Source organism: Paroedura picta, chromosome 1 (assembly GCF_049243985.1).
Source record: "Paroedura picta isolate Pp20150507F chromosome 1, Ppicta_v3.0, whole genome shotgun sequence".
NCBI classification, from domain to species: Eukaryota; Metazoa; Chordata; class Lepidosauria; order Squamata; family Gekkonidae; genus Paroedura; species Paroedura picta.
This window is the reverse complement of record NC_135369.1, coordinates 2624925-2646329: the sequence shown is the minus strand read 5'-3', so window position 1 is coordinate 2646329 and position 21405 is coordinate 2624925. Positions and strand designations below refer to the sequence as shown.

At 55.4% G+C, this 21405-nt stretch overlaps 2 protein-coding genes across 8 annotated transcripts in view; one reads left to right on the top strand and one right to left on the bottom strand.

Annotated features, from left to right (window-relative positions):
• The window catches only part of ZNF687 (zinc finger protein 687), a 36408-nt gene extending 28988 nt beyond the window's left edge, over positions 1-7420 (top strand). For all 4 annotated transcript variants that reach the window (XM_077319679.1, XM_077319705.1, XM_077319695.1 and 1 more), the window contains exons 8-9: positions 2106-2247; positions 4557-7420. In XM_077319679.1, coding sequence (XP_077175794.1) covers positions 2106-2247; positions 4557-5033 — 619 coding nt within the window. In that variant the 3' untranslated portion in view covers positions 5034-7420. The remainder of the gene's footprint in view (positions 1-2105; positions 2248-4556) is intronic.
• Positions 7421-12906: 5486 nt separating this feature from the next.
• Positions 12907-21405, bottom strand: part of LOC143829180 (unconventional myosin-Ie-like) — a 44615-nt gene continuing 36116 nt past the window's right edge. For all 4 annotated transcript variants that reach the window (XM_077319647.1, XM_077319639.1, XM_077319657.1 and 1 more), the window contains 10 exons: positions 20666-20810; positions 19803-19917; positions 19403-19572; positions 18403-18548; positions 17988-18134; positions 16613-16770; positions 14872-14952; positions 14349-14532; positions 13811-13992; positions 12907-13724 (listed from right to left, as the gene is read on the bottom strand). In XM_077319647.1, the coding sequence (XP_077175762.1) occupies positions 13648-13724; positions 13811-13992; positions 14349-14532; positions 14872-14952; positions 16613-16770; positions 17988-18134; positions 18403-18548; positions 19403-19572; positions 19803-19917; positions 20666-20810 (1405 nt within the window). In that variant the 3' untranslated portion in view covers positions 12907-13647. The remainder of the gene's footprint in view (positions 13725-13810; positions 13993-14348; positions 14533-14871; positions 14953-16612; positions 16771-17987; positions 18135-18402; positions 18549-19402; positions 19573-19802; positions 19918-20665; positions 20811-21405) is intronic.

Below are 21405 nucleotides of genomic sequence, written 5' to 3'. Positions count from 1 at the left end.
CCTTTCAGCTCTCCGGTTCTGTGATTCCTCAGCACGTGCCGTTGAAGCAGTTGATTTGTTTGTGGACTTGAGAAAGGACCAGTGATTTAGTGGTCCATGAGCAAAATTTGCAGGCATGGCCAATGCGTGACCGAAAACTGCAAGTTGCATTCAGGAACACAACGGGCCCTAAATTGGAGAGAACTCTATGAACGGCCTCCCCCTCTTTCTTGCTTCCCCCAGTGCATTTTGAGCAGGCCCATCTTCCTCGTGGGTCCCCTCCGTCAGCTCAGCATCAGAGACCACAAGCCTTTAGGGGCGTAAGCTTTTGTGTGCCAAAGCTGCCCTCTTCAGATTTGTCCAGCCGATTTGACCCGCAACATCTTTATTTAGATTTCTGTACCGCCCATTTCAGTCCCCGACAGCCATGTTTATCTCTCTTTTGCCCCACGGACTGGCACCTCGCTGTTCTGCCACAGGCCGACCTAGCGCTCCAGCACGGGGAACTGGGATGCTTGAAAGCTCACCTGTGAAACGCTCGTGGGTCCCTCAGGTGCTCCTGGACTTCAATCCGGCTCTCCTAATTCAGACCAACAAGGCAGCCCTCTGGACATGTCTTGAAAGGCTGCCATATAGAGGATGGAGCCATATAGACCAGGGGTAGTCAACCTGTGTTCCTCCAGATGTCCATGGACTACAATTCCCATGAGCCCCTGCCAGCAAATGCTGGCAGGGGCTCATGGGAATTGTAGTCCATGGACATCTGGAGGACCACAGGTTGACTACCCCTGATACAGACGATGGAGCAGAGTTGTTCTCTCTTGCCCAAGAGGGACGGACCAGAAGCAATGGGATGAAATTAATTCAAAAGAAATTCCGTCTAAACATCCGGAAGAAGTTCCTGACAGTGAGAGCGGTTTCTCAGTGGAACAGGCTTCCTCAGGAGGTGGTGGGTTCCCCATCTTTGGAGGTTTTTAAGCAGAGGCTGGAGAGCCATCTGACAGAGGCTGATTCTGTGAAGGTTCAAGGGGGTGGCAGGTGACAGGGGATGAGCGAGAGGGATGTAAGTGTCCTGCATAGTGCAGGGGGTTGGACTAGATGACCCAGGAGGTCCCTTCCAACTCTATGATTCTATGATTCTAAATTCCATCTCAACCTCTAGAAGCAGTTCCTGACAGAGCAGTTTCTCAGTGGAACAAGCTTCCTCGGGAGGTGGTGGGTTCTCCATCTTTGGAGATTTTTAAGCAGAGGCTGGAGAGCCACCTGATGGAGAGGCTCAAAGGGCTGGCAGGTGACAGTGGGTGAGTGAGAGGGTTGGGAGTGTCCTACATAGTGCAGGGGGTTGGACTAGATGACCCAGGAGGTCCCTTCCCACTTTATGATTCTAAATTCCATCTCAGCCTCTGGAAGAAGTTCCTGACAGACTGAGCGGTTCCTTAGTAGAACAGGCTTCCTTGGGAGGTGGTGGGTTCTCCTTCTTTGGTTTTTAAGCAGAGGCTGGAGAGTCATCTCATTAAAATGTTGATTTTACGAGCTTAGGCAGATGGTGAGTGGGTGGGCAGGAAGGGATGTGCCAATGTTTGCCACTTCTGGCCCTTCCTTGCATGCTCAGGGAATTGAATTCCCTCCAGGCCAGGCTGGATTCTGGAGATTTTTGGTGGTGGGGGGGGATCACTTGGTCATGAAATTGGGGTCACTGTGGGTGGGGCAGGTAGTTGTGAGCTTCCAGCATTCTGCAGGGGTTGGCCTAGATGACTCTGGAGGCCCCTTCCAGCTCCGTGATTCTGTGATTCACAGAGGACAGTCCCAGGCCAGCGAGAGCCCCCACGTGTCTCTCTTCAGAAGCCAAAATAGGCAGTGGGGCTCCACAAAAGCAGCACAGACAAAGCAGCACAGGCAGGGCTGCAGAGCTGGTTCCAAGCAGCCAGACTTTGCCAGTGAACAGCTCCCCCCATTCTCCATTCTCCATCCTTGGCAAATGGCAGGGCCCAAGAACCACGGCAGGAGGCGGGCAAGCAGGCCTTCCTCGGGGGGGAGGTTGTTGGGAGTCGAATGAGCCTGAGTCCCTCCCCCTGGGGGGGCGGCTTCTCACGGCCTCCTTCCTCTCCCCCCCCCCTCCCGCGCAGGTACTGCACCGAAGGGAAGCGCACCTTCAGCAGCCGCCTCATCCTGGAGAAGCACATCCAGGTGCGCCACGGGATCAAAGTGACGGACGAGACGCGGAGTCAGGAGGTGCTGATCACCCGGCTGGGCTCCCGGAACTCACAGGTGAGCCCGCAAGGGGGTGCTGGTGGCCCCCGAAGGGCCCCGGGGGATCAGGCCTTGACCAGGTCATGGGGCTTGCAAAGATCGTCTGCTTCCCGCTTGTGAGGGGGAGAGGGGGGTGTGCATGTACACCTTAAAGCATTTTAAGGACTGCCTTAAAACCTACTCCTATGCCAGACGGAGCTCCTGGCCCTGGGAGATTTGTCTGTTCCAGTCTGTTGGTGGCTTTTGGCAGTGAATGAAATTTGGGGGGTTGGTTTGAGGCACTCTGGCATCCCCCCGTCCCCCTCCCCCCAAGTTACTGGCCCTCTTTCCTGTTTCCGGTAGTGTTGGTGTGTGTGTTTTATGGAGCTGTTTTATCTTTGTACTTTTCTTCAGGGTCAGGGCAGAGGGTAGCAGGAAGAGCTGCCATGCGACTGTCGGCTCCCTTATTAGTAGTAGTATTTATTAAATTAATAACCTGCCTTCCTCTTAAGGCGGCTTACCTAAAAGTATACCTCCAATAAAACCCACCCCTAAAACAACATTAAGTCGAGCCTCTGGGGGGAAGCGGGATATAAATTTAATAATAATAATATGAATATGAATGAGCCTCTTATGGCGCAGAGTGGTAAGGCAGCCGTCTGAAGCTCTGCCCATGAGGCTGGGAGTTCAATCCCAGCAGCCGGCTCAAGGTTGACTCAGCCTTCCATCCTTCCGAGGTCGGTAAAATGAGTACCCAGCTTGCTTGCTGGGGGATAAAGGGTAATGACTGGGGAAGGCCCTGGCAAACCACCCCGTATTGAGTCTGCCAAGAAAACGCTAGAGGGCGTCACCCCAAGGGTCAGACATGACCCGGTGCTTGCACAGGGGATACCTTTACCTTTTTTACCTTTTAATATGAATATAAAGATAAATATATAAAATAAAAAGTTCCTCAAAATAACAAGATGGCCACTGGGTGTCACTGGGTGTCCGGGGGGAAGCGGGATATAAATTTAATTAATTAATTAATTAATTAATTAATTAAAAGGTTCCCCAAAATAACAAGATGGCCACTGGGTGTCCGGGGGGAAGCGGGATATAAATTTAATAATAAATAAATAAATAAATAAATAAATAAATAAAAGTTCCCCAAAATAACAAGATGGCCACTGGGTGCCACTGGGTGCAGTTCTCTTCCTGAAACCATTTAACATCCATTTGCGCCCTCTTGCCCAGACGGTCTGGGGGCACGGCCTGGGCTGGGGCCCCCCAACCCCCTGATGCCACCCAGCTCTTCCTGTTGGGGGGCAGCTGACCGGATCCACCCCCAGAGTCATTGGCCCGATGCTGGAGTCTGGCTGAAACTCAACCAGCACCTGGCTGGCCTCTGCCCTTTGGGCCCTGGCCCCAACCGGGGGGGGAATGGTGGCCGGTGGAGACCCAGCCTGGACAAAGCTGTGAAAGTTCCTCAGGGAGCCCCTGAGACTGTCCGGAAGAACAATTCGGCTGCAGCCGGCCTTTGGAACTTTGGCCTCTCCAATCGTAAAGGCTGGAACGAGTTTTTGAGGAAGTGGGCGGGGCGGGGGCGGGGCTGTTGCCCTGCCAGGCTTCAGATTGGCCATTGGGGATCTGATTGGCTTTGCAGATTGCTAAAAACATTTTGGCAGAAAAATATAGACGCCCTGGGAGACCAACATGGCAATAAAATATCCAGATTGGACTTATATAGAGTCTTCTCTCTTCAGTAATTCTTCTATTCTTATTATATTTCACACAAGTCCCGACGCGGTTCGCTTTACAGCTTTTCCAAGGGTTTTCATATTTGAGGACGCTTCAGACGCCACGAGCTCAGTTTAGCTATCGTGAACATGACCCGATACTCTTATCAAGAGATTCCTTAATAAGTTGAAGTTGGGCCTTAAACATAAAAACCATTGTCCCTTGACTTGTGTGAAATATAATAAGAATAAAAGAATTACTGAAGAGAGAAGACGCCATATAAGTCCAATTTGGATATTCTATTGCCATGTTGGTTTCCCAGGGCATCTATATTTATCTGTATTTGTTTCTTCACCCACCCCTCCCAGTTCATTATTTTTGCAAAAACAATTTGGTGGCCGCTGGTGCCACTACTACACCAGTGATCTACCGTGGGGCTGAAGGCCAGCCCTTGCCCAGCGGCCTCCGTCCTCTCTCTGCGGCCGCCGTTTTAGGACAACGGCACAACGCCAGAATTCTCCAGCAGGCTCCAAATGGTCGGGCACCCCTGCTGTGAGTGTGTGTGTGGTTTTTCCGTCCGGAAGCAAATGGCGTTAAGCTTCTTTGCTTTCCCCCTCCTGCCCCTGCAGGCCTCCAGCCGGAAACGCAAGCTCTCCTCCGACGACGAGGGAGATTCCTGCAGCGAAGAGCCGGACAGCACCACTCCCCCCGCCAAGACCCCCAAAGGGGACCGGAAGGAACTTTTCCATTGCCGCAAGTGCGGCTACGTGGCCTCCTCCGCGGCGGATTTCCAGGAGCACATCCCCCAACACCGGACAGGGGAGAGCGCCCACCAATGCCGGGAGTGCGGGCTGTGCTTCACCTCTCAGGTCTCCCTCAACCGCCACCGCTTCATCACCCACAAGAAGAAGAGGGGGGCCGGCGACGCAGAGGAGCCCGGCGCCCGGGGAGACCCTGAGGGCGGCTCCCCGCCGGACGCCGAAGGGAAACTCTCCTGCACGGTGTGCGGCAAGTCCTTCGACACCCAGCTCAACCTGAAGACTCACTTCCGCACCCACGGGATGGCCTTCATCAAAGCCCGGCAGAACGTCGGGTCGGAGAACTAGCTGGGGCTGGGCTCCCGCTCGCCTGCCCATCCGACGGGGGCAGTGGATGTAGGGGGATCCTCGCTCTGAGTGCGGAGCTGTAGGGGGATCCCCGCCTCTTGCCTCGCCCGGTCGGGTGATAAGCTGTGAGGGCAGAGGGGGGGCCGGGGGTCACAGCAGGCCTTATTTATACCCCTCAGTTGGTGGTCTCGCAGCCCCTCCCCGTGCCTGGGTTTTGGGGAGATTGGGGGGGGGGCTTTTTCTCCCCTCAATGACTCACGGGGAGGCGGCAGGATGTAGCATTAACAGAAACGTTAAGCTGAGGAGAGGCCGGGAACCGGACTCTGAGAGCCCCCGGGGGATGGATTGTAAGAAGTTCTTTCTTCGTGGAGACGCAGCTGGCTTGCCTGTGTTGGATTGGGACCCCATTTTTCGCTGGGAGGCCTTCCTGCAACCAGGCAGGTGATCCCTGTCCAAAAGCCAGCAACGGATCACCAAATTTCTCTCTGGGGTTGCCTTTCCTTAGGCTGCCCCTGGCGCTTGGGGCAAAGTCGTTTTGGGCAGCAGCTGTGCCCCCCCTTCAGACCCCCCCTCCCCCTTCCAGGTTCTTTCGGGAGCAATCGCTGTCTGTCTGTTTCTTTCCATCCCACTTTGGGATTTCCGCAAAGTTCTTGACTTCCATATGGAAGCTGCATGTTCCGGCCTCTCCTCCTCCCCTCGGCTCCTTTGTTTCTTTTGCCTTTGCTGTCGTGGGAGACAAGCCGGAGGGACCTTCCAAGCTGGTGTCCTCAGTTTTTGGGAATCACTGCTTAATTCTTGGGCCTCTCTCTCTCTCTCTCTCTCTCTCTCTCTCTCTCTCTCTGGAGAAACACGAATCTCTTTCCAATCCGAAAGTAGCTTCTTTGCATGTGCGTTCACCTTTTCGAGCCCTCCCGCAGGGCGGAGTCAAAGTCTCTCCTCCCCTGGCGTGTGGACACGCGGGGGTCCCTATGTCGGGTTGGCCATTCGGCAGGAGAACTGGGGGGTCCGGGACAGCTCCACAGGGCGTGCCCTTCTCTCCTCTCCCTCCCCTTCTTGAGAGGTGGATCTTTCCAGGGAGTGCAGAGCGAGAGGAAGGTGGGTGTTGGGGGGGGGGTGCAGGATTTGGGTATTGGCTTCTTTTGCAGGCCCAAAGCCAAGGAAGGGTGGCCCTGGCCAAGGGGACTCTCCTCCGAGCACTCCTCAAATGATCCCGGAGCCCAAAGAAGCTGGACTCAATTTGAAGTTTCACCTTCCTGGCCGACCCTTCCCTTCTGGGGAGAAGAAAGCCCCTCCCCAGACTGAAACTCGGTTGACCTGATCCGTGCCCTGGACTCAGCCTTTGTCCTGGTGCTTCAGACCAACACGGCCGCCCCCCCCCCCCGGACTCGATTGCTGGGGGAGGATTTGGGGGTCGCCCCGGCCAGGAGGCGTAAGGCAAGGGAGGCCGAGGCGTGGCCAGGGCCTGAACGGGGACCCCGGAACCAGGGAGAGGGAGGGGAGACCTCTCTGGGGGCACATTCAACGCGGGAGGTATCCGGGGGGTCTGACTCCCCACCTCTGCCCTGCCAGCCAAGTGGTGGGTCCTTCTCTGCCCCACCTGCCTGCCCAACCCCACCACACCTCTTGGGGGAGGTGGGAGATGAGAGGCTTCTCCCCACACCCCCCCTCATGAGTGATCCTGGGCTGCTGTGCAAAAGAAAACAGGGTTGCGGGTGCCACACTGGTGAGGGCCGGAGCTTCTGCCCCCCCTCCCCCCCGATCAGGCGTATCTACCCCCACCCATTCTCCTGCTGTAAACCTTGCTTCTGCCCTCCAGGCATTGGGGGCAATCGTATATCGATGCAGCCCGTCTGCTGTCAATCATGGAATTTGGAATTCTCTGCTTCCCCTCTGCCGCCGGCTCACTCCCCCCCCCCCCCCCGGACCACATTCCCCAGATCACGTGACCAAGAGGACAGTCGGGGCCCACAACCCCCCCCCCCCCATCCCGCCTTTCGGATGGGAAACCAGCTGAGCATCCCTGCAAGGGCCGGCCGGGGGGACGTGCGCCCGGTCTCTTAACACACACGCCTGTCCTATCAATCATGGCCGTTGTCTTTTTTTGTAGAGGGGCTGCTTTCCCCCCTCCTTTCTCAAGTGTTTCAGTTTTTGGAGGGGGGGGGGGGAGAGACAAGATCTGTCTATTTTTTTTTTTTTTTAGTTTGTGCATAAGTGAATTATTTTAGTAACTTGGTTTTTCCTGTTTTCAACTAGTCACTAATGCTTATTAACCGAGCGTGTGTCTTTAAAAAAAAAGAAGAGAGAGAAAACCTGTAACAGACACCTTAAAAGCGAACGGCTGAGTGTTGTAAGTTCTTATTTCAGGAAAATAATAGTGACGCGTCTCATCCCTGCCTTGGAGAGATTGCCTTTTTTGCGGGGGCCGTGAGCGGCTGGAGGGGGGGGGGGATCGAACGGGGAATGAGCTTCTGTGGATTCGGTCTCTCTTCATTCCTTCCAGCTCAAGGGTGCAGCCGTGTCTTTCCCTGGGCAAGTCGCTGGGCTTCGGGAAGGCCGGTGGTTGGGATGCTTTGGGCAGAATTGCCCCCAAACAGACTGAGGCCTTTACGGTGGTTTCCAGGGCTTGGCTCCCTGGCTGGCTCTTGCAGCTAGCAGTCGCGAGTTCGAATCTCTGCATCCGTTTCATGCCTTTCCGCTTTGGTCACAGAGTCGGTGGAGAAATCTCCCTGGGTGCCTTGGGCAGGTCAGCAGCTAGTAGTCTGCGAAGCAAATAGCTCCGAGTTCAAATATCTAGTTAATTTTGTCGCCTTGAAATAAGAGCCGGTCGCTTGTGCCCTGCAAACCGTCTTCCCTTCCTCACCCCACAACGGATGCCCAGTGAGGCAGGTGAGGTTGAGAGAGCTCCGAGAGAACTGTGACCGGCCCAAGATTGCACAGCCGGCTGCACGGGGGGAACCAAGCCCAGTTATTCAGCTTAGAGGCCGGTGGCTCTCTTAAGGAACTGCCAGGATGGTCTTCTGAGGTAGGTGCTCGGGGCTGGCTTCCGGTGACTGCCGGGCAGTTGGGTGGGGTCACGCTGAATTGTGGACCCCCGCCCAATAAAAGATAGACTCTTGTGGGAGAGTATTCCTAGCTGGGGGGCCAGGCTGTGTGTCATGAAGCAGCATTAAGAGGGAGCACCCCCAGACCACACCGCCAGCCCCCAGGTGGACTCGGGAGATGCACATGTGAGATGAAACGGCCCCGATTTTGTGTGCATCTTTTGGCAGAGGCCAAACACAGCTCTGGGTGGATCCTGGAGCTTCTGTCTGGCTGCAGAAGCCAAATGCCCCCCCACCCCCCCAGTAACTGGGACCCACTTCTCTGGGGGCTGTGCATCCCCCCCCCTGCTTTCTAGACATGGATCCTGTGGGTTGAAGCCTCATTTTGCATTTGGCAAAAACTTCTGCCCCACCCACAGCCCTCTCTTGGATCCCATTTAAAGCGCGGCGGGGGGGGGAGTTTCCCATTGGTGCCAAGGTGACCCCTGCCTGTGTCCAATGGGCCAAACTCTAACCTGGGGGTCACGAAGATGCAGGGAGAGTGAGCCGGGTGGGGGCGGCAGAGAAGAGCAGGAGTCCAGCCGCTCCTTATGTGTAAGTATCTTCATATTTCTATGCTGCCCTTCCTCAGTCGCCAGAGGCGGCTCATGCACATTAAAAATACAGCTATGCCACATAATAAAATGTAAAATTCCTTCAACTTAAAACTACAATTTATCATGATTTGAAACCGCAGTCCCACCCTGCTCGCTCTGTCTCCTGTTCTGCAGGCAGGACGTTTCCTGGGCAGGTTGAGGCAGGGAGGCCGGTGGGACGTGGAGGCCGGGCAGGACAGCTCCGTTTTGCAAGCCCTGCAGAGCATCGGAAAGTCCTGCACGACTCTGATCACGCTGGGGCCTGGTTGAGACCAATGTTATTGCTTTAGGGTCAGGAACACAAAGCAGATTTTGGTCTCTAGGCTTTAATGCTCTCAGCAGGGGGATAAATGTAAAGAAAAAATATAATGGGAGAAGTGGCCCCGCAGATACATTGGTCTTAAACCATTTAGGCAGGGGTAGTCAAACTGCGGCCCTACAGATGTCCCTGGACTACAGTTCTGGCAGGGGCTCATGTGAGTTGTAGTCCATGGACATCTGAGGGCCACAGTTTGACTACCCCTGGTTTAGGGCTTCAGAGATGATCACCACAACATTGAACCCGATACGTCCCCAATCAGGAGCTAATGCAGCTGGGAGATAACCGCTTGTAGTACCAGCTGCATTTAACAGAGCGCTTTCAAGGACAGCCCTGAGTAGAGCGAGTGACAGTAGTCTAGCCTGGAGGGGGACTGCGGCAGGGCTAGTTGGGAGGCCGACGGGTGAGGGGCTAGTTGTCCCATCTGCTGCGCCTTATTGGCAACCAGGGCTTCCGTGGATAAGGAAGCGTCCCGCATCACACCCTGGTGCTTGCCAGCTGCTGAAGTTGTCCCTTGGACTCCAGGAGCCGGGAGTGTTCCTGTGACTCACTGGGGCGTGTTGACCTGCCCAGAGGACTTCTGTCTTAGCCGGACTCAACGTCAGCCGACTCGGCTTGAGCCACTGCCCCACAGCCTCCGGATGCCTGGTCGAGGAATCTGGGGGGGCAGACAGATGGCTCCCTGCGAGCAGATACATCATCTGCCTATTGGTGACACCCAAGAAGAAGAAGAAGAGTTGGTTCTTATATGCCGCTTTTCCCTACCCGAAGGAGTTTCAAAGCGGCTTACAGTCGCCTTCCCTTTCCTCTCCCCACAACAGACACCCTGTGGGGTGGGTGAGGCTGAGAGAGCCCTGATATCACTGCCCGGTTAGAACAGTTTTATCAGTGCTGTGGGGAGCCCAAGGTCACCCAGCTGGCTGCATGTGGGGGAGCGCAGAATCGAACCCGGCATGCCAGATTAGAAGTCCGCACTCGTAAGCACTACACCAATATATACACTACACTATAGCACTACACTCTCGCAAACTGGGAGAGAGGATGCTCAAAGAAGTGAAAAAACACCTGAGAGAGATTGGCTCCCTGTGGGACCCCACAGATTTGGGAGGTTTGCTCCCCTAGCGTCAGCCTTTGCCCCTGACCTTGGAGAAAGGCTTGCAGCCCTTGACCAGGAGCACCCAGTGCCGCCTCGGCGGTGGGCTAATACCCCGTGGTCGTCTGTCTTGAACGCTGCCGTCAGATCTGACTGTAACAGAAGCACTAACCCGCCTAGGTCCTGTAAGGGCGTCCAGAGCCGTCTCCACCCCATGACCAGGCTGGAACGGATCCAGAGCCGAGGGCTTTTTCCAGGAAGCTTGGTTGCTGCCCTGGTACTGCAGCTAACCGAGAAACAGCAAGTGCAAAACTGGTTGCTAATTGGCTGAATCCAGAGTCACTTTTGTTAAAAACCAGCCTGGCCATGGCCTTTGTGAATCTCCACGGGCAAGTCGCTTCATCCAGGGACAAGTTGAGGATCTCCTGGAGAGGGACCTCAATTGCCTCCCTGCCGGCTTTCCCCAGCCACGAGGGACTACGGCTTGAGGGGCATGAGGTGGGCCAGAGTTGGCCAAGGAGAGCGGATGGGAGAAATTTGAAATGGAGACCTTGAGGGGCCTCCCGTTCTCCCGTCGAATGAGATGTCCTTGAAGCTTCATCGAGAGTCTTTCTCCAAATTCATTCTAGCCATTTCGGACGTCAGCTCTTTGATAACTTTGGAAAGACGGCTAATATGACTTGCTGGGTATAGGGGGGGTTGCTGGTGCTCCTCCTAGGTGCTGGTGTCCCGCTAGACCAGAGGTAATCAAACTGCGGCCCTCCAGATGTCCATGGACTACGATTCCCATGAGCCCCTGCCAGCATTCGCTGGCAGGGGCTCATGGGAATCGTAGTCCATGGACATCTGGAGGGCCGCAGTTTGACTACCCCTGCACTAGACATTATATGCTTGTCCAAAGGCTTTTACCAGGTACCTCCCCAGACTACTGAGTAGACTTCGTAGCCGTGAGATAAAAGAGGACAGGTTCTCCTTACGGACTGAAAACTGTTTAATTGGGCAGCAGGCCATGAGTGGTGATCCTGGCCCAGTTCTCCCAGCGGGGGGAAGGAAGCAGTGGGGTCGCAGGGGGCTCGGCTTGGGGCCTGGGACCTCTGGATTTCTTCATCAGTCATCTGGAACGGGGGTGAGTACATGAGGGGTGCCCTGGCCAAATTGGTGGCTGACACTCGATTAATCCAGATGCTGGAAACCTTGGCTGGCTGCAGAGGGCTCCAAGAGGCCCTCCTCCAACTGGGTGAGTGGGCGACAAGGGGGCAGATGAAGCCCAGTGTACCTCCCTCACAGAGTATACGTTGTGGGGAGAGGAAGGGAAGGCGATGGTCAGCCATTGGGAGACTCCTTGGGGCCGTGAGAAATGCAGTAGAAAAAACACCAGACCAGAAAAGGGGGATGGGGACTGAGTTCAAGGCCTCTCTTCTGTTCTTACCTGCATTTTAAGGCCTGTATTTCTTGTCAGAGTCATAGAATCATAGAATCCTAGAGTCAGAAGGGGCCATAGAGGCCATCTAGTCCAACCCCCTGCTCAGCGCAGGATCAACCCTAAGCATCCTAAAGCATCCAAGAAAAGTGTGTCTCCAACCTTTGCTTGAAGACTGCCAGTGAGGGGGAGCTCACCACCTCCTTAGGCAGCCCCTTCCACTGCTGAACTACTCTGACTGTGAAAAACTTTTTCCTGATGTCTAGCCTATATCGTTGTGCTTGAAGTTTAAACCCATTACTGCGTGTCCTCTCCTCTGCAGCCAGCAGAAACAGCATCCTGCCCTCCTCCAAGTGACAACCTTTCAAATACTTAAAGAGGGCTATCATGTCCCCTCTCAACCTCCTTTTCTCCAGGCTGAACATTCCCAAGTCCCTCAACCTATCTTCATAGGGCTTGGTCCCTTGGCCCCAGATCATCCTCGTTGCTCTCCTCTGTGAGCTGGTTCCCCTCCCCTCCCCACAGAAAGGAACCCTCAACAAAGGATGGGTCCTCTTAGATTTTTCCTCTTGCGGGTGCAACATGAGACAGGGGGAGGGGGGAGAGAAATGCACCTGTGAACTGAACACTTTAAAGCAAAAACTGGGTGCCCCCCCCCCTTCCACGCTCCCTGGTTTTCTTGCCATGTCCGGCTGGCCTCTGCAGGGACGGAGGAACTGACTTGGCTCTTCCTCTCCTCTCACCAGCTGGGAGACCCACATCTGGCAGAGACACACAGACCTGGGACTGCCCTGCCAAAACAGCAGGGGGTTTGGAAAACCAGCCCCCACGGAGGTCAGGGTGACTTATTTCCAACTGGGGAGAGCCAGAGTCCAGCAGCAGCTTCAAGGCCTCCAGCAGGGGAGAGCTTTCGGGAGGGATGGCTCAGTCCTCAGATACCAAGAAGTCTGGATCCAGCTGAAGAAGTGGACTGTGACTCCCGAAATCTCCTCCCTGCCACAAATACCGCTAGTCTTTCAGGAGCGCCCGGATTCCGGCTCTTTTCTCCCGCTGCAGAAAGACTCACACGACTAAGCGTCTTGATTTATTTCCAAGTAACTGTGATGCGATTGTGGCTTTTCCACTTGATCCTACGCATGTTTACCTGGCGGGAGGCAGTTGAAAAGGCCTTACTCACAAGTAGGAAGTACTCGGACCAGCCTTACTGCTCAAGTCTGCACACGTATGCTTAGAAACAGGTCTGTCTGCTCCTGCCTTGGTTCCCCCTTTTCTTCTCATCTCGGATTTCTTTCCCAGTCAGGCTTAAAATAATTTCTAAAGCCTTTTGAACGTATCCAGAAATAAAATCTGCTTCAGGAGAGGGTCCCAGTTCACATAATTTATTCCAAGGGCCAAGGGGGTGGCTTCCCCTCCCCCCTCATCTCAGCGCTGGGAACCTTTGGGTCGGATCCTGCAGCATGCATCCCGTGGGCATTTGCAGAATCTCAGCTCCCCCCAACGCCCCTCTGTATAACAGAGGGAAAAGCGTTACGCGAGGGGTGAGGGGTTGCAGGCCGGCTGAGCAGAGTGTGAATTGCTACTCAGCAATTTCCTCTCCCCCCCCCCCCTGTCGCTTTGGGGCCAGTGAAGCTTGGAGCCCAAGTTGCAGAGTAATTTTTCCTCCTGGAGTCCCCACCGTCTCCTCTGCCTGTCGGAGACAGGTCAGGTTGAAAGGCAAGTCTCCACCCCCACCCCCAATCTCTGCTCCAAATTTCTAGGATGCCGGCCTTCCTCTTTGGGGCCGGGAGAAGGGAGGGAGATGCCTTGTTTGTCCTTGCAAAATTTAAGAAAAAAGCCGTCTGTCCACCTTGAAGCGGCTTCCTCTGGGATTTGACAGGGGTGGGGGTGACCGGTCCCGCCCCGTTCCCCAGGTGGCCTCTTGCCGGTGGGAGATATTGGAGGAGGGGTCTTCGGGAGGGGAGTTCTGGCAGCCAGCTCCTTCATGGGCTCAGGTGTGGTCCTCTGGTCTCTCACCACAAACTCCAGAGCAGCCGGTGACTGGGAAGGAGAGGTGGCCCCCGATCTCCCCATGGGTGCCCAGGGAAGAGGTGGGGCTGCTCCCTCCGCTCAGATTTTCTCCACGTAGTTCCACGGGAACAAGCCCTCTTTTCCCCGGATCCGGCCCTGCCACCAGCCAGAAGGATCTGCGGGGGAAGAAGGTTCAGGAAGTGAAGAGCCGTCTTTTCTCCAGGCCTTAAGACCCTTCCGACCGCCCCAAACCTTGGCTCACCTTCCTTGATGATCTCGATGACCTCGTCCGCGTTGAAGCTGAGCTCGTCGGTGTCATGGGCGTCGTAGGTGTAGAGCGCCCGGCACTGTGGCAGGCGTGGCTGGGGCTTGGGCTTGGGCTTGGGCTTGGCTCGGCCTCCTCCCGGAACAGGTTTGGCTTCCTTGGAGAGTCGCCGCTGGAGTCTGCGAAGGAAGCGGTCAAGGGGAGGTTGGTACGGGAAGGGGCACCACCAACGCTCCCCCCGCAGCTTCCTTCTCCTTTGTGGAGCCAAGAAACGAGCAACCACAACGGGCGTTTCCCACCAGCCTCCTGCCCTCTCTTGGGAGGGTCGCCAGACCACGGAGACGAGTCCCCCTTTGAGGGACGGACCGAGACAGTCCCCTGAGGCTGTCGGAAGACGAGGCTCAGACCCACCTTCTGAGGCACTGGGCCCTCACAGGAGGAGGAGGAGGGGCCTGTGAAGGATGCCGTCCTGCACAGGAATTTGGGGCAGGTGAAGAGGCTTGACCCCCCCCTCCCCCCACCTCCACTCACTCACCCAGCCACGCCCTGGTCGGGGACGTTCATGAAGTCCAGGTTGAGGTGGGCGGGGGCAGCCTTGGCTCTGGGGCTGGCCCCCTGGCGGGGCAGGCTGGGCTGCTCCATGCTGACTTGGCGGCTCATGGAGAGGCGGGACTGCCGGGCCCCGGGCCTTCCGCCCCCCCGGCTGCTCCACTGGGGGCCTGTAGCGAGGCAAGCAGGGGGGCGTCAGGGGAGGCCTTGAGGGGAAGCACCGGGCCCCCCGCCCAGAGGCCCATGCGCAGGGGACAAGTGTGGGGCAGAGACAAGAGAACCTGTGGGCCCGACTCACCCAGGTCAGAGCCACTGTGGAGTAGGGGGCAGAGTAGCAGACCTCGGACCACTAGCAACCAGGGTTCCCCTTCTCCCATCTGAAAAGAGCCAGGGACCCTCCCTGGCCTGACCCAGCAGGGCTCTTCCGACTGAATCTGTTCCTTCTGCAGGTGACAGTCATGTTCTGTCCCCGTGTGCTGCTATTTCCCCCAGACACCATCCTCTTTTACCTGCAGACGTCGGGGCATTCCAGCCGGGGGCAGGAGTCCCACCAAGGTACTGGCTCTTCCTCTTATCCTTCCGGGTGGGCCCTGAAATCAGAACCTCCAGTCAGCTCTGCAGGTGAAGCTGGCCCCGATCCCCCCAGAACCCACCCGGCGCATCAGCCGCCCTTGCAGAGTTTGAGAAGCGAGAACCGTCCCTCGCCCAAGGAGCTGGTGGCCTTTAGGGACCCCGACGTTCAGCAAGAGACACCAATAAGTGATGGCTCGGATCCAGACCCCTCTTGTTTGAGGAGCGGGAGGGAAACAACCTCCACGGGTCTCATCTCTAGTCAGAGCAAACACACATGAAGCCTTTCCTCTTTCCTAAGCCAGAACAGAATTTGACTTTTACACAGCCTTCCTTCCTTCTGGCTTCTGGGACAGAAGATGAAGAATTGTTTTTTATAAGCCACTTTCCTTGACCAGAAGGAGACTCAGAGCGGCTTCTAATCGCCTTCCCTTTCCTCTCCCCACAACAGACACCCTGTGAGGTGGGTGAGGCTGAGAGAGCCCTGATGCTACAGCTCTGTGAGAACAGCACCATCAGGACTGTGACAAGACCAAGGTCACCCGGCTAGCTGCATGTGGAGGAGAAGCAGGGAATCAAACCTAACTCGCCAGATTAGAAGCCACCGCTCTTGAGCGCCACCCCTGCTGGCTTTCATCGCGCAGATCCTAGATGTCCAGATTCTAGGTGTTTGTTCAGAAGGTTCAGCCACAAAACCGGTACACGGCGAGTTTAGCAAAGGAAGATTTGAATCCCCAAAGCCCTGAGCCAGCTTGCTGGGAGGGCAGTACAGAAATCGAACAAATACATAAAAATGATGCTCATGTCTCAAAAATGTTGTCTGTTTCTCACCGTCTCCTGCGCTCCAGCCGAGCTGCTTGACTGCAGGCCAACACGGCCACTCCCCGAAGGTATCTTTTGTTGGGAGGCTGTAACTGGAATTGCCTAGGAGCGTTCTTGCTCCCTTGGGGCCTGGTCTGCCGTCCGAGCCAAGGATGGGGGAAAGCTGCTGGCAGGCCAAAGTGGGTGGGGCGGGGGGGACCCTTGGGGAATACCTTGGGCCTGGCCAAAGCACTGCTCTCTTTCGTGCCAGCTTTGGAGCTCTCGAGGGCCCCGTTCCTTGCCCTGCAGTGGCCCCAAGTGCCCCCCAGATGCGCCTGGAGCCCTTGCTGCCTGTCTCGAGCGCTGCATGCAAAGTGCAGCGAGGGGCTCCACGGGGCTTGCTAAATCAACACGGCCATTTCTTGCTGTGGCTGCTAGCTAGTGCGGTCCTGCTCTTAATTTGCTCGCTTAACTAGTTTGCTGTATAAGGAGCCAACTAGGGGTCGTGGTTAAGAGCAGCAGCTTCTCTTAGGGCTGTTCTCACAGAGCAGTTCTTGTAGAGCTCTCCCAGCCCTGCCAGCTTGGTGTAGTGGTTAAGAGCGGCAGCTTCTCATCTGGCGAGCTGGGCTTGATTCCCCACTCCCTCACATGAAGCCAGCTGGGTGACCGTGGGCCAGTTCCAGTTCTCTTAGGGCTGTTCTCACAGAGCAGTTCTTGTAGAGCTCTCCCAGCCCTGCCAGCTTGGTGTAGTGGTTAAGAGCGGCAGCTTCTAATCTGGTGAGCACAGATTAGACGTGACTGTCTTTAACTTTGTTCCAAACTTTCGGGTTGCCTCTTCCGCCCTACCCCCCCACCATGAGTCACAGGCGGCACACTCACGGGCGTTCCGGGGCAAGCCGGGGCCGATGCTGACCACCAGCACCTTGCCGTTGTTGCAGAGCAGAGCCAGGTCCCCCTGGCAGATCTGGAACTGGATCTGACGGGAGCCGGCAGCTCCCCAAGGGCCCCACCCGTCCTTCTTCACCTTGAATTCGAGCCTTGGAGGGGCGGAAGGGAGACGGAAGAGCAGGCTGTAAGATGAGGCCCCAGACGCATCAAGATGGCTGACCCACCCTGCCCTCCCAGCTCCTGCAGCCACGCCCTGGTCTAGCTGGCCCACAGCCTTCCGGCCCCTGCAGCCCTTCTGCGATTGGCCACGTTTTCTTCCAAGCACCTTGCCCCTCCCAGCTGACCACTGGACATCTGGCTCTTCCAGCGCAGAACTGGCCAGTCAGGAAGGCAAGAAACCAACAGAGTTGGTGTCTTGGAACAGCCAGAGAATTCCTTTTGGGGGGGTCCTCTAAGTCAGGGGTAGTCAACCTGTGGTCCTCCAGATGTCCATGGACTACATTTCCCATGAGCCCCTGCCAACGTTTGCTGGCAGGGGCTCATGGGAATTGTAGGCCATGAACATCTGGAGGACCACGGGTTGACTACCCCTGCTCTAAGTAACCAGTTCAGGCTTTGCCCTCCTCAATGGGCCTGATTCTGGTGTGTCTTTAAAACTATTCCTTCCAATCCAGCTGAAACGTCCTTGAAACGCACCTGCGGATGAGATCAACAGTGGCTCCTTCCAGGAATGGAAGGTAAGGCCTTCTCTCCAGCTTCAGCCAATGTGCACTGGTTTTGGTGAGAGCCTGGCCCTCTACACCAGGGGTAGCCAAACTGCGGCCCTCCAGATGTCCGTGGACTACAATTCCCATGAGCCCCTGCCAGCGAATGCTGGCAGGGGCTCATGGGAATTGTAGTCCACGGACATCTGGAGGGCCGCAGTTTGACGACCCCTGCTCTACACAGATCCACCTCTCTCAGCCGCTCCTCATAAGGGCTGGATTCCAAACCCTCAGCCACCTCAAACGCCCATCTCTGAAAATGCTCCAGCTTGTCCATCTCCTCCCTGAATAGCAGCGCCCAAAACTGGACAGAAGGCTGCTGCTGAGTGGGGCTTCCTGTGTCCATGAGGTCCCACACACAGCCCAGAGGGGACGCTGGCCACAATCCCACCCCTTTAGTCAGAGACAGTCTCCTTCACAACCCCAGATGCCAGGAATCAGGAGCAGGGTGGTCATGCCCTTCTTCGACGCTTAGTGCGGGGGGTTGGACTAGATGACCCATGAGGTTCCCTTCCAACTCTAGGATTCTATGATTCTAGGATTCTATGCTAGCAATAGGAAGCCAGAGGAACTGGGCCCCACTCCTCTCCACGGCGACTTACTGATTACTGAACCGGACGGTCAGCGTCTTCTGGGCCCGCTCTTCGTAGCGTTTGCACAGCAAGCTCAACAGCTCCGTCTTGAAGGCGCACTCCAGGACACTGTCGTATTGGGGTTCGTGGATGATTATGAAGTCGTCCTGCAGCGTGCTTGGGGGAGAGCAAGGGACAAAGGTCAGGATCCAAGAGAGCACCAGTGTAAACGCCGCTCAGAACAGGAAGCGGATCCTTGCAGGAACCATTTAAAATTCTGACCCTCTTACAAGGGAAGTCTTCGTTACAGGCCTTCTCCTGTAGGCCTTCTCCTTGAAGCAGCCTGCTAACTTCTGAGAACGTCCCGCCGCTTCCGTCACCCAGCCACAACAAGCAAGAGTGTGAGTTTTCCGTGCTCGGATTTGGGGACCGGTTCAACCCTCACCTCAAGGAGACCGACTGGATCCTCTCCAACTCAATTTGCCTCTTCAGGACTTCTTTGATCGCCCCTTTCTCTGGCCCTTGCTTCACCTTCTCCCGACCAATCAGGTAGAGGAATTTGGGGGTGAGAATCAAGTCCCGTTTCACTGTCTGGAGAGGAAGCGGCAGAGAAGGAAGTTAGGCCATGTGGCAGGGTATGAAGGAGCAGCGAGGTGGGCCTTCAGTGGGCTTGTCAAAGTCTTTCACACATGTGACATATACTTTGCAACTAGATGCAATGGCAAAATCCACTTTCAAACAATCCCTAAAGTGCACTGGAAGTGAGTTGAAAGTGCATGATTAACATTCCCTAAAGTGCACTGGAAGTGGATTGAAAGTACATGATTAATAATACCTAAAGTGCACTGGAAGTGAGTTGAAAGTGCATGATTAACATTCCCTAAAGTGCACTGGAAGTGGATTGAAAGTGCATGATTAACAATCCCTAAAGTGCACTGGAAGTGGATTGAAAGTACATGATTAACAATCCCTAAAGTGCACTGGAAGTGGGTTGAAAGTGCATGATTAACAATCCCTAAAGTGCACTGGAAGTGGGTTGAAAGTGCATTATTCAGCATCAATGAAAGCTGTCAAAGGCATAACTCTCCCCCTTTTTAAACACAAGAGCCAACTTAATTCCTCCCAGAGAAATTCCTGAGTGTTATTATGAGAAATGACTATTAACCTGGTGTAAAGCGTTCTTACTACTAGCAGTAGCCTCTGCATGTTGCTTTCTAAACCTCAAGGTGTTTCACTCTATAGTGTGCTTCACAACAACCACCCTGTAAGGTAGGCGACTATTTTCCTTGCACGAGGCTGGCATGCCTAAAGCCATCGAGGGAGTCACTGTCTGAAGCGAGATTTGAATCCAGGGCTTCCTGCAAGCCAGCCACTCTTGGCATCCGGTCCAACCCAGCGAGTTCTTGTTCTCTCAGACTGGGGATTCGAAACCCTCCTTGGCTGACCTTGAACCGCCGGTCGTACTTGACCACGGTTTCGGCAAAGTCCACGTGCTCCCGCCGGCCCAGGAAGCGCCGCAGCTCCGGACGGTTCTCCAGCCCGATGTAGTCGCCCACGAAGTTTCGGTTGATGCTGTTTCGCCGGCGCTCCTTTTTGTTCAGGACAATGTTGGACGCTTCAAAGACGAAAGAGGGACGGAGGCCTCTGGGTGAGTCTTACTACGGTGTCCCGGAGGGGAGGGGGAAGGCTCTCTGCACAATCCCAGAGGGATCTTTGCAAAGCTGCCTTCCCGTGTCCCGGCGCCTCCCCCTGCCCTCCGGGGCACATTCTGGGGCCCAGTCGTAGAGAGCCAGGGAATAGTCCTCCCGGCGGTCCACCGGAACCCAGCCCAGAGTTCTCCCTCACCTTCTTCCCGCATCCGGATGTACTTCCGCACAGCCACGTGCTTCCGCCAGGCCTTCTGAATGACGCGGGCGTAGCCGTCGTAGCGGCGTTCCCGCATCTCCTCCAGTAGGAAGAGCTGGAGGGGGGAAAGGAGGGCGAGAGGGAGGTGATTCGATTTGTGACTTCAGCCGTCTCCCCCGGAAGCAGATACATTTATTGACTTGCGTATTTCTTTGCAGTCTCCCTGTTCTTCCAAGACGAAACCCCAAATTGGCTGACATTGTTTCCCTTCCCTCGAATTAATCCTCACAAAAACCCTTTAAGGTAGGTTAGGCTGAGAGAGGACCAACGTCACCCAGAGACCTTCCATGGCAGGGTGGGCGTTCCAGAGGAGCCACCCCCAAAAAACAAACGCTCCATGTCGGAACTGAGCAGGAGGTCTTTTTTAACGTGTCATATTTGGGTGGGACAATGTCCCACAGGGACCCTGGCAGGTGAGCAACATGGCAGACTCCTGGGAAGACCCAGAGGGCTGAGCAGGGGACACATTTGGTCCGCGGGGGAAAGAAGTCAAACTGGCCTCAACCAGAGGCAGGGCCTTTCTGGGCCTGGCCCCAGGCTGGTGGACTGTGCTACCTGCAGACATCAGGGCCCCGGGAAGCCTTAATCAGGCCAAGAAATCACATCAAGATGCTGGCCTCCCTGACTGCTCTATCCATGGCAAAATGGAACTTCCATGTTCAGAGGCAATACACCTTGATGGACGGGGGGCTATTTACTCTCACAGTCTGAACTGACTGATTTCTGCCTGGTTGGCAAGATGAATGGTGAAGGGGTGAGCAACAAGAGACCTTCTCACAGCTACGGCCTGCGTGGTCGCTCACCGATTCTGGGGCTTTGATGAAGACCTTGGTAGAGCCCAGCTGGTACTGGTCGGGGTCCATGTTGACTGACTTCATCAGATGCACCACGCCCTGCTTCTCCTCCCCACGCCAGGAAGGCCACGTCTGTGGGGTCAGGATCGCGTACCTGGGCAAGAGAGGGAGGGGAGGGGAAATTCAGTGCTCCACAGAAGCTCCCAAGGAGGCTGGACAAGGGTTGGTGGCCATCCACCGGTTAAGGGAGCTATTGCTTAATATTTATTGCTTGCTTTGTTAGCCAAAAAAAAAAAAGCCTTGAGTGGAACTTTTCTCTCCCGGATTGCACTCAAGGGGGGCATGCAGCTGCAACAGAGTTCTGAAATCTCCCCTAAGACCACCATGCAGAATCTCCCAGGTGGGCTTCGGCATCTTTGGGAGTGGGCCTTGGACTATGCAAGATCTGTCATGTGCACCATTCAACAGAAGAACATCCTGCAGATGTGTAGTTAGCATAGCTAGCTTACGATCTTCCCGGTATTTTTCAAATAGACTGACTGGCTCAGTGGGAGACTTCCTGCTCCGTTGAGCTCACTTCCTCCCTCCCTCCCTGTTGGCCTCCAGAACTGAACAGTCTAGATTAGGGGTAGTCAAACTGCGGCCCTCCAGATGTCCATGAACTACAATTCCCAGAATTCTGGGAATTGTAGTTCATGGACATCTGGAGGGCCGCAGTTTGACTACCCCTGGTCTAGATAAATGCAGAA